This window comes from Ranitomeya imitator, chromosome 2, assembly GCF_032444005.1.
Source record: "Ranitomeya imitator isolate aRanImi1 chromosome 2, aRanImi1.pri, whole genome shotgun sequence".
Classification (NCBI taxonomy): domain Eukaryota; kingdom Metazoa; phylum Chordata; class Amphibia; order Anura; family Dendrobatidae; genus Ranitomeya; species Ranitomeya imitator.
Genome location: NC_091283.1, coordinates 175770406 through 175785012, shown reverse-complemented (window position 1 = coordinate 175785012; position 14607 = coordinate 175770406). Strand labels below are relative to the sequence as shown.

Here is a 14607-nt window from a genome sequence, read left to right as displayed (position 1 = left end):
GTGCAGTAATCAGCGCACATACAGTGATATGGCAATAACCCAAAAACAATAGAACAAGCTCTGAGACGTGGAATCTCTGCAGACTGCAATACCTGAACCTATCCTCACACAACTAAAAGCAGCAGTGGATTGCGCCTAACACTACCTATGCAACTCGGCACTGCCTGAGGAGCTGACTAGCCTGAAGATAGAAATACAAGCCTGACTTGCCTCAGAGAAATACCCCAAAGGAATAGGCAGCCCCCCACATATAATGACTGTTAGCAAGATGAAAAGACAAAACGTAGGAATGAAATAGATTCAGCAAAGTGAGGCCCGATATTCTAGACAGAGCGAGGATAGCAAAGAGAACTATGCAGTCTACAAAAAACCCTAAAGCAGAACCACGCAAAGGGGGGCAAAAAGACCCACCGTGCCGAACTAACGGCACGGCGGTGCACCCTTTGCGTCTCAGAGCTTCCAGCAAAAGAGAATAGCACAGCTGGACAGAAAAAACGGAAACAAAAACAAAGTAACACTTATCTAGCAGAGCAGCAGGCCACAGGAAAGATGCAGTAGCTCAGATCCAACACTGGAACATTGACAAGGAGCAAGGAAGACAGACTCAGGTGGAGTTAAATAGCAAGGCAGCCAACGAGCTCACCAAAACACCTGAGGGAGGAAGCCCAGAGGCTGCAATACCACTTGTGACCACAGGAGTGAATTCAGCCACAGAATTCACAACAGTACCCCCCCTTGAGGAGGGGTCACTGAACCCTCACCAGAACCCCCAGGCCGACCAGGATGAGCCACATGAAAGGCACGAACAAGATCTGGGGCATGGACATCAGAGGCAAAAACCCAGGAATTATCCTCCTGAGCATAACCCTTCCATTTGACCAGATACTGGAGTTTCCGTCTAGAGACACGAGAATCCAAAATTTTCTCCACAATATACTCCAATTCCCCCTCCACCAAAACAGGGGCAGGAGGCTCCACAGATGGAACCATAGGTGCCACGTATCTTCTCAACAACGACCTATGGAATACATTATGTATGGAAAAGGAGTCTGGGAGGGTCAGACGAAAAGACACCGGATTGAGAATCTCAGAAATCCTATACGGACCAATAAAACGAGGTTTAAATTTAGGAGAGGAAACCTTCATAGGAATATGACGAGAAGATAACCAAACCAGATCCCCAACACGAAGTCGGGGACCCACACGGCGTCTACGATTATCGAAAAGCTGAGCCTTCTCCTGGGACAAGGTCAAATTGTCCACTACCTGAGTCCAGATCTGCTGCAACCTGTCCACCACAGAATCCACACCAGGACAGTCCGAAGACTCAACCTGTCCTGAAGAGAAACGAGGATGGAACCCAGAATTGCAGAAAAATGGAGAGACCAAGGTAGCCGAGCTGGCCCGATTATTAAGGGCGAACTCAGCCAACGGCAAAAATGACACCAAATCATCCTGGTCAGCAGAAACAAAACATCTCAGATATGTTTCCAAGGTCTGATTGGTTCGTTCGGTCTGGCCATTAGTCTGAGGATGGAAGGCCGAGGAAAAAGATAGGTCAATGCCCATCCTACCACAAAAGGCTCGCCAGAACCTCGAGACAAACTGGGAACCTCTGTCAGAAACAATATTCTCAGGAATGCCATGCAAACGAACCACATGCTGGAAGAACAAAGGCACCAAATCAGAGGAGGAAGGCAATTTAACCAAGGGCACCAGATGGACCATTTTAGAAAAGCGATCACAGACCACCCAAATGACCGACATCTTTTGAGAAATGGGAAGGTCAGAAATGAAATCCATCGAAATATGTGTCCAAGGCCTCTTCGGGACCGGCAAGGGCAAAAGCAACCCACTGGCACGTGAACAGCAGGGCTTAGCCCTAGCACAAATCCCACAGGACTGCACAAAAGCACGCACATCCCGTGACAGAGATGGCCACCAGAAGGATCTAGCCACTAACTCTCTGGTACCAAAGATTCCTGGATGACCAGCCAGCACCGAACAATGGAGTTCAGAGATAACTTTACTAGTCCACCTATCAGGGACGAACAGTTTCTCGGCCGGACAACGATCAGGTTTATTAGCCTGAAATTTCTGCAACACTCTCCGCAAATCAGGAGAGATGGCAGACACAATGACTCCTTCCTTGAGGATACTCGCCGGCTCAGATAACCCCGGAGAGTCGGGCACAAAACTCCTAGACAGAGCATCCGCCTTCACATTTTTAGAGCCCGGAAGGTACGAAATCACAAAATCAAAACGAGCAAAAAATAACGACCAACGGGCCTGTCTAGGATTCAAGCGCTTGGCAGACTCGAGATAAGTAAGATTCTTATGATCAGTCAATACCACCACGCGATGCTTAGCTCCCTCAAGCCAATGACGCCACTCCTCGAATGCCCACTTCATGGCCAGCAACTCTCGGTTGCCCACATCATAATTACGCTCAGCAGCAGAAAATTTCCTGGAAAAGAAAGCACATGGTTTCAACACTGAGCAACCAGAACCTCTCTGTGACAAAACCGCCCCTGCTCCAATCTCAGAAGCATCAACCTCGACCTGGAACGGAAGAGAAACATCTGGTTGACACAACACAGGGGCACAGCAAAAACGACGCTTCAACTCCTGAAAAGCTTCCACGGCAGCAGAAGACCAATTAACCAAATCAGCACCCTTCTTGGTCAAATCGGTCAATGGTCTGGCAATGCTAGAAAAATTACAGATGAAGCGACGATAAAAATTAGCAAAGCCCAGGAATTTCTGCAGACTTTTCAGAGATGTCGGCTGAGTCCAATCCTGGATGGCCTGGACCTTAACCGGATCCATCTCGATAGTAGAAGGGGAAAAGATGAACCCCAAAAATGAAACTTTCTGCACACCGAAGAGACACCGAAGGAATTAGCACGCAGTACCTGGAAAACCATTCTGACTTGCTTCACATGAGACTCCCAATCATCAGAGAAGATCAAAATGTCATCCAAGTAAACAATCAGGAATTTATCCAGATACTCACGGAAAATGTCATGCATAAAAGACTGAAAAACAGATGGAGCATTGGCAAGTCCGAACGGCATCACCAGATACTCAAAATGACCCTCGGGCGTATTAAATGCCGTTTTCCATTCATCTCCCTGCCTGATTCTCACCAGATTATACGCACCACGAAGATCAATCTTAGTAAACCAACTAGCCCCCTTAATCCGAGCAAACAAGTCAGATATCAATGGCAAGGGATACTGAAACTTAACAGTGATCTTATTAAGAAGGCGGTAATCAATACACGGTCTTAGCGAACCATCCTTTTTGGCTACAAAAAAGAACCCTGCTCCCAATGGTGATGACGATGGGCGAATATGTCCCTTCTCCAGGGATTCTTTCACATAACTGCGCATAGCGGTGTGTTCAGGCACGGACAAATTAAATAAACGACCCTTAGGGAATTTACTACCAGGAATCAAATTGATAGCACAATCACAATTCCTATGCGGAGGTAGGGCATCAGACTTGGGCTCTTCAAATACATCCTGAAAGTCAGACAAGAACTCTGGGATGTCAGAAGGAATGGATGACGAAATAGACAAAAATGGAACATCACCATGTACTCCCTGACAACCCCAGCTGGTTACCGACATAGAGTTCCAATCTAATACTGGATTATGGGTTTGTAGCCATGGCAACCCCAACACGACCACATCATGCAGATTATGCAGTACCAGAAAGCGAATAACTTCCTGATGTGCAGGAGCCATGCACATGGTCAGCTGGGCCCAGTACTGAGGTTTATTCTTGGCCAAAGGTGTAGCATCAATTCCTCTCAACGGAATAGGACACCGCAAAGGCTCCAAGAAAAATCCACAACGTTTAACATAATCCAAATCCATCAGATTCAGGGCAGCGCCTGAATCCACAAACGCCATGACAGAATACGATGACAAAGAGCATATCAAGGTAATGGACAGAAGGAATTTGGACTGTACAGTACCAATGACGGCAGAGCTATCGAACCGCCTAGTGCGCTTAGGACAATTAGAAATAGCATGAGTGGAATCACCACAGTAGAAACACAGCCTGTTCAGACGTCTGTGTTCTTGCCGTTCAACTTTAGTCATAGTCCTGTCGCACTGCATAGGCTCAGGTTTACTCTCAGACAATACCGCCAGATGGTGCACAGATTTACGCTCGCGCAAGCGACGACCGATCTGAATGGCCAAGGACATAGACTCATTCAAACCAGCAGGCATAGGAAATCCCACCATGACATCCTTAAGAGCTTCAGAGAGACCCTTTCTGAACCAAGCCGCCAGTGCAGATTCATTCCACAGAGTGAGTACTGACCACTTCCTAAATTTCTGACAATATACTTCTACATCATCCTGACCCTGGCATAAAGCCAGCAAACTTTTCTCAGCCTGATCCACTGAATTAGGATCATCGTAAAGCAATCCAAGCGCCTGGAAAAACGCATCAACATTACTCAATGCAGGGTCTCCTGGCGCAAGAGAAAACGCCCAGTCCTGTGGGTCGCCGCGCAAAAAAGAAATAATAATCAAAACCTGTTGAATAGGATTACCAGAAGAATGAGGTTTCAAGGCCAGAAATAGCTTACAATTATTTTTGAAGCTCAGGAACTTAGTTCTGTCACCAAAAAACAAATCAGGAATAGGAATTCTTGGTTCTAGCATAGTAACATAGTAACATAGTAACATAGTTAGTAAGGCCGAAAAAAGACATTTGTCCATCCAGTTCAGCCTATATTCCATCATAATAAATACCCAGATCTACGTCCTTCTACAGAACCTAATAATTGTATGATACAATATTGTTCTGCTCCAGGAAGACATCCAGGCCTCTCTTGAACCCCTCGACTGAGTTCGCCATCACCACCTCCTCAGGCAAGCAATTCCAGATTCTCACTGCCCTAACAGTAAAGAATCCTCTTCTATGTTGGTGGAAAAACCTTCTCTCCTCCAGACGCAAAGAATGCCCCATTGTGCCCGTCACCTTCCTTGGTATAAACAGATCCTCAGCGAGATATTTGTATTGTCCCCTTATATACTTATACATGGTTATTAGATCGCCCCTCAGTCGTCTTTTTTCTAGACTAAATAATCCTAATTTCGCTAATCTATCTGGGTATTGTAGTTCTCCCATCCCCTTTATTAATTTTGTTGCCCTCCTTTGTACTCTCTCTAGTTCCATTATATCCTTCCTGAGCACCGGTGCCCAAAACTGGACACAGTACTCCATGTGCGGTCTAACTAGGGATTTGTACAGAGGCAGTATAATGCTCTCATCATGTGTATCCAGACCTCTTTTAATGCACCCCATGATCCTGTTTGCCTTGGCAGCTGCTGCCTGGCACTGGCTGCTCCAGGTAAGTTTATCATTAACTAGGATCCCCAAGTCCTTCTCCCTGTCAGATTTACCCAGTGGTTTCCCGTTCAGTGTGTAATGGTGATATTGATTCCCTCTTCCCATGTGTATAACCTTACATTTATTATTGTTAAACCTCATCTGCCACCTTTCAGCCCAAGTTTCCAACTTATCCAGATCCATCTGTAGCAGAATACTATCTTCTCTTGTATTAACTGCTTTACATAGTTTTGTATCATCTGCAAATATCGATATTTTACTGTGTAAACCTTCTACCAGATCATTAATGAATATGTTGAAGAGAACAGGTCCCAATACTGACCCCTGCGGTACCCCACTGGTCACAGCGACCCAGTTAGAGACTATACCATTTATAACCACCCTCTGCTTTCTATCACTAAGCCAGTTACTAACCCATTTACACACATTTTCCCCCAGACCAAGCATTCTCATTTTGTGTACCAACCTCTTGTGCGGCACGGTATCAAACGCTTTGGAAAAATCGAGATATACCACGTCCAATGACTCACCGTGGTCCAGTCTATAGCTTACCTCTTCATAAAAACTGATTAGATTGGTTTGACAGGAGCGATTTCTCATAAACCCATGCTGATATGGAGTTAAACAGTTATTCTCATTGAGATAATCCAGAATAACATCCCTCAGAAACCCTTCAAATATTTTACCAACAATAGAGGTTAGACTTACTGGCCTATAATTTCCAGGTTCACTTTTAGAGCCCTTTTTGAATATTGGCACCACATTTGCTATGCGCCAATCCTGCGGAACAGACCCTGTCGCTATAGAGTCACTAAAAATAAGAAATAATGGTTTATCTATTACGTTACTTAGTTCTCTTAGTACTCGTGGGTGTATGCCATCCGGACCCGGAGATTTATCTATTTTAATCTTATTTAGCCGGTTTCGCACCTCTTCTTGGGTTAGATTGGTGACCCTTAATATAGGGTTTTCATTGTTTCTTGGGATTTCACCTAGCATTTCATTTTCCACCGTGAATACCGTGGAGAAGAAGGTGTTTAATATGTTAGCTTTTTCCTCGTCATCTACAACCATTCTTTCCTCACTATTTTTTAAGGGGCCTACATTTTCAGTTTTTATTCTTTTACTATTGATATAGTTGAAGAACAGTTTGGGATTAGTTTTACTCTCCTTAGCAATGTGCTTCTCTGTTTCCTTTTTGGCAGCTTTAATTAGTTTTTTAGATAAAGTATTTTTCTCCCTATAGTTTTTTAGAGCTTCAATGGTGCCATCCTGCTTTAGTAGTGCAAATGCTTTCTTTTTACTGTTAATTGCCTGTCTTACTTCTTTGTTTAGCCACATTGGGTTTTTCCTATTTCTAGTCCTTTTATTCCCACAAGGTATAAACCGCTTACACTGCCTATTTAGGATGTTCTTAAACATTTCCCATTTATTATCTGTATTCTCATTTCTGAGGATATTGTCCCAGTCTACCAGATTAAGGGCATCTCTAAGCTGTTCAAACTTTGCCTTCCTAAAGTTCAATGTTTTTGTGACTCCCTGACAAGTCCCCCTAGTGAAAGACAGGTGAAACTGCACAATATTGTGGTCGCTATTTCCTAAATGCCCAACCACCTGCAGATTTGTTATTCTGTCAGGTCTATTAGATAGTATTAGGTCTAAAAGTGCTGCTCCTCTGGTTGGATTCTGCACCAATTGTGAAAGATAATTTTTCTTGGTTATTAGCAGAAACCTGTTGCCTTTATGGGTTTCACAGGTTTCTGTTTCCCAGTTAATATCCGGGTAGTTAAAGTCCCCCATAACCAGGACCTCATTATGGGTTGCAGCTTCATCTATCTGCTTTAGAAGTAGACTTTCCATGCTTTCTGTTATATTTGGGGGTTTGTAACAGACCCCAATGAGAATTTTGTTACCATTTTTCCCTCCATGAATTTCAACCCATATGGACTCGACATCCTCATTCCCTTCGCTAATATCCTCCCTTAAAGTGGACTTTAGACAAGACTTTACATAGAGACAAACCCCTCCTCCTCTCCGATTTTTACGATCCTTTCTAAACAGACTGTAACCCTGTAAGTTAACTGCCCAGTCATAGCTTTCATCTAACCATGTCTCGGTTATTCCCACTATGTCAAAGTTACCTGTAGATATTTCTGCTTCTAGTTCTTCCATCTTGTTTGTCAGGCTTCTGGCGTTTGCGAGCATGCAGTTTAGAGGATTTTGTTTTGTTCCAATCTCCTCACTGTGGATTGTTTTAGAAATGTTCTTACCTCCCTTCTGAGTATGTTTTCCTGGGTCGTCTTTGTTCGAGTCTAATGTTTTTCTTCCCGTCCCCTCTTCTTCTAGTTTAACGCCCTCCTGATGAGTGTAGCGAGTCTTCTGGCGAATGTGTGTTTCCCAGGTTTGTTGAGGTGTAGTCCGTCTCTGGCGAGGAGTCCATCATACCAGTAATTCACACCGTGGTCCAGGAATCCAAATCCTTGTTGTCTGCACCATCGTCTTAGCCAGTTGTTTGCATCAAGGATCCTGTTCCATCTCCTGGTGCCATGCCCGTCTACTGGAAGGATAGAAGAAAAAACTACCTACCATAGATTTCTGATCAATTGTATCTTGAATCTTTTGTACATTTATAACGAGATTATCCATTGAGGAGCACAGAGCCTGAATATCCATGTCCACAGCTGTGTCCTGAAGCACTCTAATGTCTAGGGGAAAAAAAAACTGAAGACAGAGCTGAGGAAAAAAAAAATGATGTCAGGACTTCTTTTTTCCCTCTATTGAGAATCATTGGTTTTGGCTCCTTGTACTGTTATGCTGTGCTATCAGGCAACACAGTGTGCAGTAATCAGCGCACATACAGTGATATGGCAATAACCCAAAAACAATAGAACAAGCTCTGAGACGTGGAATCTCTGCAGACTGCAATACCTGAACCTATCCTCACACAACTAAAAGCAGCAGTGGATTGCGCCTAACACTACCTATGCAACTCGGCACTGCCTGAGGAGCTGACTAGCCTGAAGATAGAAATACAAGCCTGACTTGCCTCAGAGAAATACCCCAAAGGAATAGGCAGCCCCCCACATATAATGACTGTTAGCAAGATGAAAAGACAAAACGTAGGAATGAAATAGATTCAGCAAAGTGAGGCCCGATATTCTAGACAGAGCGAGGATAGCAAAGAGAACTATGCAGTCTACAAAAAACCCTAAAGCAGAACCACGCAAAGGGGGGCAAAAAGACCCACCGTGCCGAACTAACGGCACGGCGGTGCACCCTTTGCGTCTCAGAGCTTCCAGCAAAAGAGAATAGCACAGCTGGACAGAAAAAACGGAAACAAAAACAAAGTAACACTTATCTAGCAGAGCAGCAGGCCACAGGAAAGATGCAGTAGCTCAGATCCAACACTGGAACATTGACAAGGAGCAAGGAAGACAGACTCAGGTGGAGTTAAATAGCAAGGCAGCCAACGAGCTCACCAAAACACCTGAGGGAGGAAGCCCAGAGGCTGCAATACCACTTGTGACCACAGGAGTGAATTCAGCCACAGAATTCACAACAGCATAGGTTCCTGCTCCCATGTCTCTTTGGCTACGTCCAGCAGACCCCTAGGATGCCTTTCATACAGTAGCTCAAAGGGTGAAAATCCTGTGGAAGCCTGTGGTACCTCGCGAATGGCGAACATCAAGTAGGGCAACAATATGTCCCAATCCCTCCCATCCTTGGAGACTACCTTCTTTAACATGGATTTGAGTTTTTTGTTGAAGTGCTCGACTAGTCCATCTGTCTGAGGGTGTTTTTTCTTGAGGAGCCTGCACAGTTCCTTCTTCACCTTGGACATGAAAGGAGTTCCCTGATCAGTGAGGATCACCTTCGGTAGCCCAAGGCGACAGAACATGGCACACAACTTCCGGACGATAAATTTAGCCGAGGTGTGCCTAGGCGGAATGGCCTCCGGGTACCAGGTGTCATAGTCTACTACTACTGTGTTGGTAGCCCCGGGCGGATTTTACTATGGGCCCTACCAGATCCTTCGCAATCCGCTCAAAAGATACCTCCATAATGGGCAGAGGCACCAATGGACTACGGTAGTTCACGGTGAGTGAGGTTAGTTGGCACTCCAGACACGTATCACAATACCTCTGGACCTCAGCGTAGACCCTAGGCCAAAAAAAACACCACAGTATACGCTCCTGTGTCTTTTAGGCCCCCAAATGTCCTCCCAGCATATGGGTGTGAGCCAGGGCAAGCACCACCTGATGGTAGGATTGGGGCACTACCAGTTGTTCTACCACCTCATCGTGGATTTTATCAACCCTAGACAATAACTCCTGGTTGATCACCATACGTGGGAACACCATCTCCGCACCCGGCTGCTGAGCCACCCCATTTACCTCATTTACTCCTTCCCGTGCTCGGGTCAGAGTGGGATCCTGGAGCTGAGCTGTCCCGAACTTACCAGGGGACACTTCCAGCTCGGGGATTGGTGGGGTGTCCTCGACCTCTCCTGTCAATACTTCTAGGGGAAACCTATCGGGGTTACACTCTGTCCCTAGGTTGGCGATCCCTATGGCAGGTATCCCTGACTCGGGATCTTTGGGTTCTGTACCTGACTAAGTTTAACTACAGTATTAAATTCTTTCTCGGAAGGGAAAATGGAAACGCAGATGCATTATCCTGGGTTCCGATGCGACCACTAACTAGGAGTACCCATGATGAACTTGAGGATGGGTGTCGCAGGTCCGGGTCCGGTCACGCCCATCTTCTTGCAACGACGCCCTCCTGCTTATTCATTGCTTCCCGGCATCGGCGCTCCTGCGCTGGGCCTCTCTGACCTTTCCCAGCACCTGCACACTGCAGTACTTTACTCTGCCCTCAACATGGCAGAGAAGTATGCCTGCGCAGGAGTGCTGATGCTGGGAAGCGATGAAGAAGCAGGAGGGCGTCGTCGCAAGGGAGGCACCGGACCCGGAGCTACCACACCCATCGAACCAGACCTCCCTGCAGGTGAGTATAATAAAAGTTATTTTTCTTCACTTGCAGGTCGGACCGGGGGCTTATCTACAACATTATAGAATGCTATAGATAAGCCCTGAAAGGCAGTGGCCGCATCTTACAGGGGCAAAATCTGCTGACAGGTTCCCTTTTAATCTTATGAACTGCTGTGCTGTATCACTGTTGGGTTGGCCCCTTGCACTCATATAATTGCATTGTTGTCCATGGTTAACTATTCGGCTATCGCATTCGGTGGAAGTATAGGTCAGACAAATTATATAGTGTATTCTATAGAACATTCTTGGCCTATAGGTTATGCAGCACAGGAGCTCTAGTCAACTCTGACTTAGGTGTTTGTGAAACTTTACTGTGTTTTCTCTTGTGTTGTCGGAGGAACTCTAGCTCTGTTTTTAGTAAAGAATATTTCCTTGACAAATTGCCTGGTTGTGTTCCCTGTCTATGGCCCACTGTAACCTGGGGTACCACCCCGGTACACGGCCTACAAATGCACCACCCCTTGGTAAGCAGAAAGCTAGGAAGCAGAGGAGTGATACCCTCTTCATGATAAAAATTGAGATAATCACTTTAAGGGAATGTGTACAGTTAAGGTACCGTCGCACTGAACGATATCGCTAGCGATCCGTGACGTTGCAGCGTCCTGGCTAGCGATATCGTTCAGTTTGACAGGCAGCAGCGATCTGGATCCTGCTTTGCCATCGTTGGTCGGTGCAGAAAGTCAAGAACTTTATTTTGTCGCTGGACTCCTGCAGACATCGCTGAATCGGCGTGTGTGACGCCGATTCAGCGATGTCTTCACTGGTAACCAGGGTAAACATCGGGTTACTAAGCGCAGGGCCGCGCTTAGTAACCCGATGTTTACCCTGGTTACCAGCGGAAAAGTAAAAAAAAACAAACACAACATACTTACCTTCCGCTGTCTGTCCCCCGGCGCTGTGCTTCTCTGCACTGTGAGCGCTGGCCAGCCGGAAAGCAGAGCACAGCGATGACGTCACCGCTGTGCTTTCCGGCTGGCGCTCACAGTCAGTGCAGGAAAGCAGAGCGCCGGGGGACAGACAGCGGAATGTAAGTATGTAGTGTTTTTTTTTTACTTTTACAATGGTAACCAGGGTAAACATCGGGTTACTAAGCGCGGCCCTGCGCTTAGTAACCCGATGTTTACCCTGGTTACCGGGGGACTTCGGCATCATTGGTCGCTGGAGAGCTGTCTTTGTGACAGCTCTCCAGTGACCAAACAGCGACGCTGCAGCGATCGGGATCGTTGTCTGGATCGCTGCAGCGTCGCTAAATGTGACGGTACCTTTAGTCTTTCTGCTTAGTTTTTGGAGCCAAACCTGAGCTGAAATTCCAAAGTCTTTGAGGAGGATTAAGTGTCTACTTATTTTCTGTTCCAAAAACGTCTGGAAAAAAATCAGTGTTTACATACGCTTAGTGGGCTACATTTTAAGTTCCTTTACTCACATATTTTTATTGAAAAATGTGAATCAATATTTTTTTACATTCTACTAAAAAGTAAAAGTATAGTTAAACAAATAATGCAAATAAATAATTTTTGATGCAATTGAATAAGTTTTGCTTTTTGTCTTTTTTGTTTTCTTTAGATATTTTTGAAAACATTACACCCGGAAGATTTGATTTTATATTTTGGCCAGGAAAATGTTGCAGGTAACTTTATAAATAGCACCAAATTGAATTTACTTTATTTACCTGTGTTTTTATGTATTTTATTTTGTATTTTTGAACATCTGTTTTTTTAGTAGAAATGTAATCAAATTGTGTACTGTGAACATTTTGCCATCCTGAGTTGTACAAACATCTGTCAGAATAATATTGTTTCCTGTAACTGTGATATTTTTAGAGATTTAACAACATTTTATCCTGATATTTTGTGTTGTTTTAGTTATTTCTTTTTTATTTCTTTTTTTTTTAGCATTTAATTTGGATTTGGGTAATCTGACATGTACCTGTAAAGAAGGACCCAATATATCCTCTCCATGTTTTGTTAATGTTTGCACCTTACAAACACCTCGGCAGAGATACGTCTTTGCTTTTTCAGAGGAAGAAAGACTAATTACTACAGAACGTTTTCTAAATGCCTCCTTTCACCATCTGCGTCAAAACTCCCGCGGGTCAACAGTAACTATTCTGCATCCAGAAGGAGCAAGATCTGCAATCACTTACTACGAAGGACAAATAGTGGGTTAAATTCATAGACGCCAACTTTATCATGTGCCTTTATATAAATTATTCGAGTTCTTGTTGGTGAACTGTTGTCTTCTCATTTCAGCATGGGTTTTTCATCAAGGACATGGAGCAATTTTCCATCCAGCCTGTAAAGGAGAAACATCTCCTTCTTACTCCTGAGCAGGAACCATGTAACACTCATATAATTTTTCGAGTTGGGAATGAGTTCAAGTTAAACAAAGGTATAAGAATAAGGGGGGAGAGGCATTTTAAACTGGTGCTCTTCAACCTGTGTCTCTCTGATCATTGAAGAATCACAAACCTGTGGTGATCAGGATCTACATGGAGCTGTAGTGCTGGATCAACTGAAGAACACAGATTGGAGACCACCGATTTTGACATTATCTGGTTCTAGAATATTATCTTTCATTTTCTTCTAGAGTCATTAAATGCTCCTCGTATTAGTCGGCTTCAGAAAAGAGCTGTTCTTGGTGTGAAGCATTTGGAACTTCTAGTGATTGTGGGTTATGACGTCTACCAGTTCCACCAGGAGGACACAGAAAAATATATTCTGACCAACCTCAATATTGTACGTATGTACGTTCCATTTTTCATTGCTGACTTGGTTGACAGTCTTTACTAAGTTGAATTCGTATTTCGGGAAAGCAGCCTTTCAGTTCTCTGTGAGATCACACTGGCAGAGAAAGACTAATCCCTGTACTGCATCAGGTATTCAAAAGTTCAAGGTAGCTTGCGCTACCCATCTAACAAGTCATACCCTTGTATGCTTTCATGTGTGCATATTTTAGTACTATACATACATACTATAGTTTCAATGGGCTACATGATACATTTGATTTTGCTAATGCCTTTTTGACTATTATACCTTAGAGCTAGTTGGCCCCAACTCACCAATGACACAGGGTCCACATTTCAAGTTGCAAGGTCATTTGTAAATACAGGGGCATATCTAGAGGAAGGCGACTTGGTGTTATGTACTGAGGAGATGATGGGCCCAAATTTGCACCAAGAAGCCACTTTGCCTTGGCCAGGGTATTTAGAAAGGGTAATTGCAGCCAGGACATGTATTTAGATAATATACTTGCACCAAAAATACTAGATTTCAAATCATTCTCCACCCACCATTGTCATGAAGTTGAACTTTTATCTGTTCCTTTTTAGGGAGCAGAATTACTAAGAGATGTTTCTCTCAGTGCCACTGTCCGTGTCCATCTGGTGAAAATGATTATTCTGACTGAACCGGAGGTAATGAGGTCTTGTCTAGATTATATGTGCATTTGTTTGAATTGCTAACTTCAGTCTTCAATCTTACAATGGCTACATGACATGGTGTAGATGTCTCTTGAACACCAATTTTATTTGTCTTCTACTGGTCAGAATCCACTGACCTGCTCATATCTGCCAAAAGTAAAGCCAGCAGCCACCAAGAATCCACAAGCCAAGGGGTTTGTGCATGTACTGGCACAATAGATAGTAAAACCATCAGGATTTGGATGTTTCACCATGCTTTTCAAACTTTTCTTTCATTAGGCAGGAATCCAGGTCAGTGCCAACCTCATGTCCTCTCTGATGAGTGTCTGTGAGTGGAGCAAAAGCCTAAATCCTGTTAGTGACTCTGACCCTCAACACGCTGATCTGGTCCTTTACATCACCAGGTACACAATAAAAAATATCTTGAAATGGCCTTGTTCCTGCTCCAAGCTCTGGTTTCTGGGAATTTATCACCAGTCCATGTGGACATCTTATAATGGCCTTCAGAAAACTTCCCTTGTTGATAACATGAGGAAGAGTGTAGAGACTTAGCTCAGTTTTGTTCTTGGTTCTAGATCTGGTTCCTAGGACTTTACTCAACCACCAGTCCATGCAGATATTTTGTAATGGCCTTCAGAACTCTTCCCTTGAGTGAGCATATGGCTAAGAGAGTAGAGCTCAGTAATGTTCCTAATTCTATCTCTGCTTCCTCGGACTCTATTCTATCACCAGTCCATGTGGGCATATTGTAATGACCTTCAG

At 44.3% G+C, this 14607-nt stretch overlaps 1 protein-coding gene across 1 annotated transcript in view; it reads left to right on the top strand.

The window, feature by feature from the left end:
* Nucleotides 1–10302: 10302 nt before the first annotated feature.
* Nucleotides 10303–14607, top strand: part of ADAMTS13 (ADAM metallopeptidase with thrombospondin type 1 motif 13) — a 36327-nt gene continuing 32022 nt past the window's right edge. The window contains exons 1-7 of the mRNA XM_069754534.1: nt 10303–10383; nt 11991–12054; nt 12320–12585; nt 12677–12815; nt 13014–13162; nt 13756–13839; nt 14125–14249. Coding sequence (XP_069610635.1) covers nt 10303–10383; nt 11991–12054; nt 12320–12585; nt 12677–12815; nt 13014–13162; nt 13756–13839; nt 14125–14249 — 908 coding nt within the window. The remainder of the gene's footprint in view (nt 10384–11990; nt 12055–12319; nt 12586–12676; nt 12816–13013; nt 13163–13755; nt 13840–14124; nt 14250–14607) is intronic.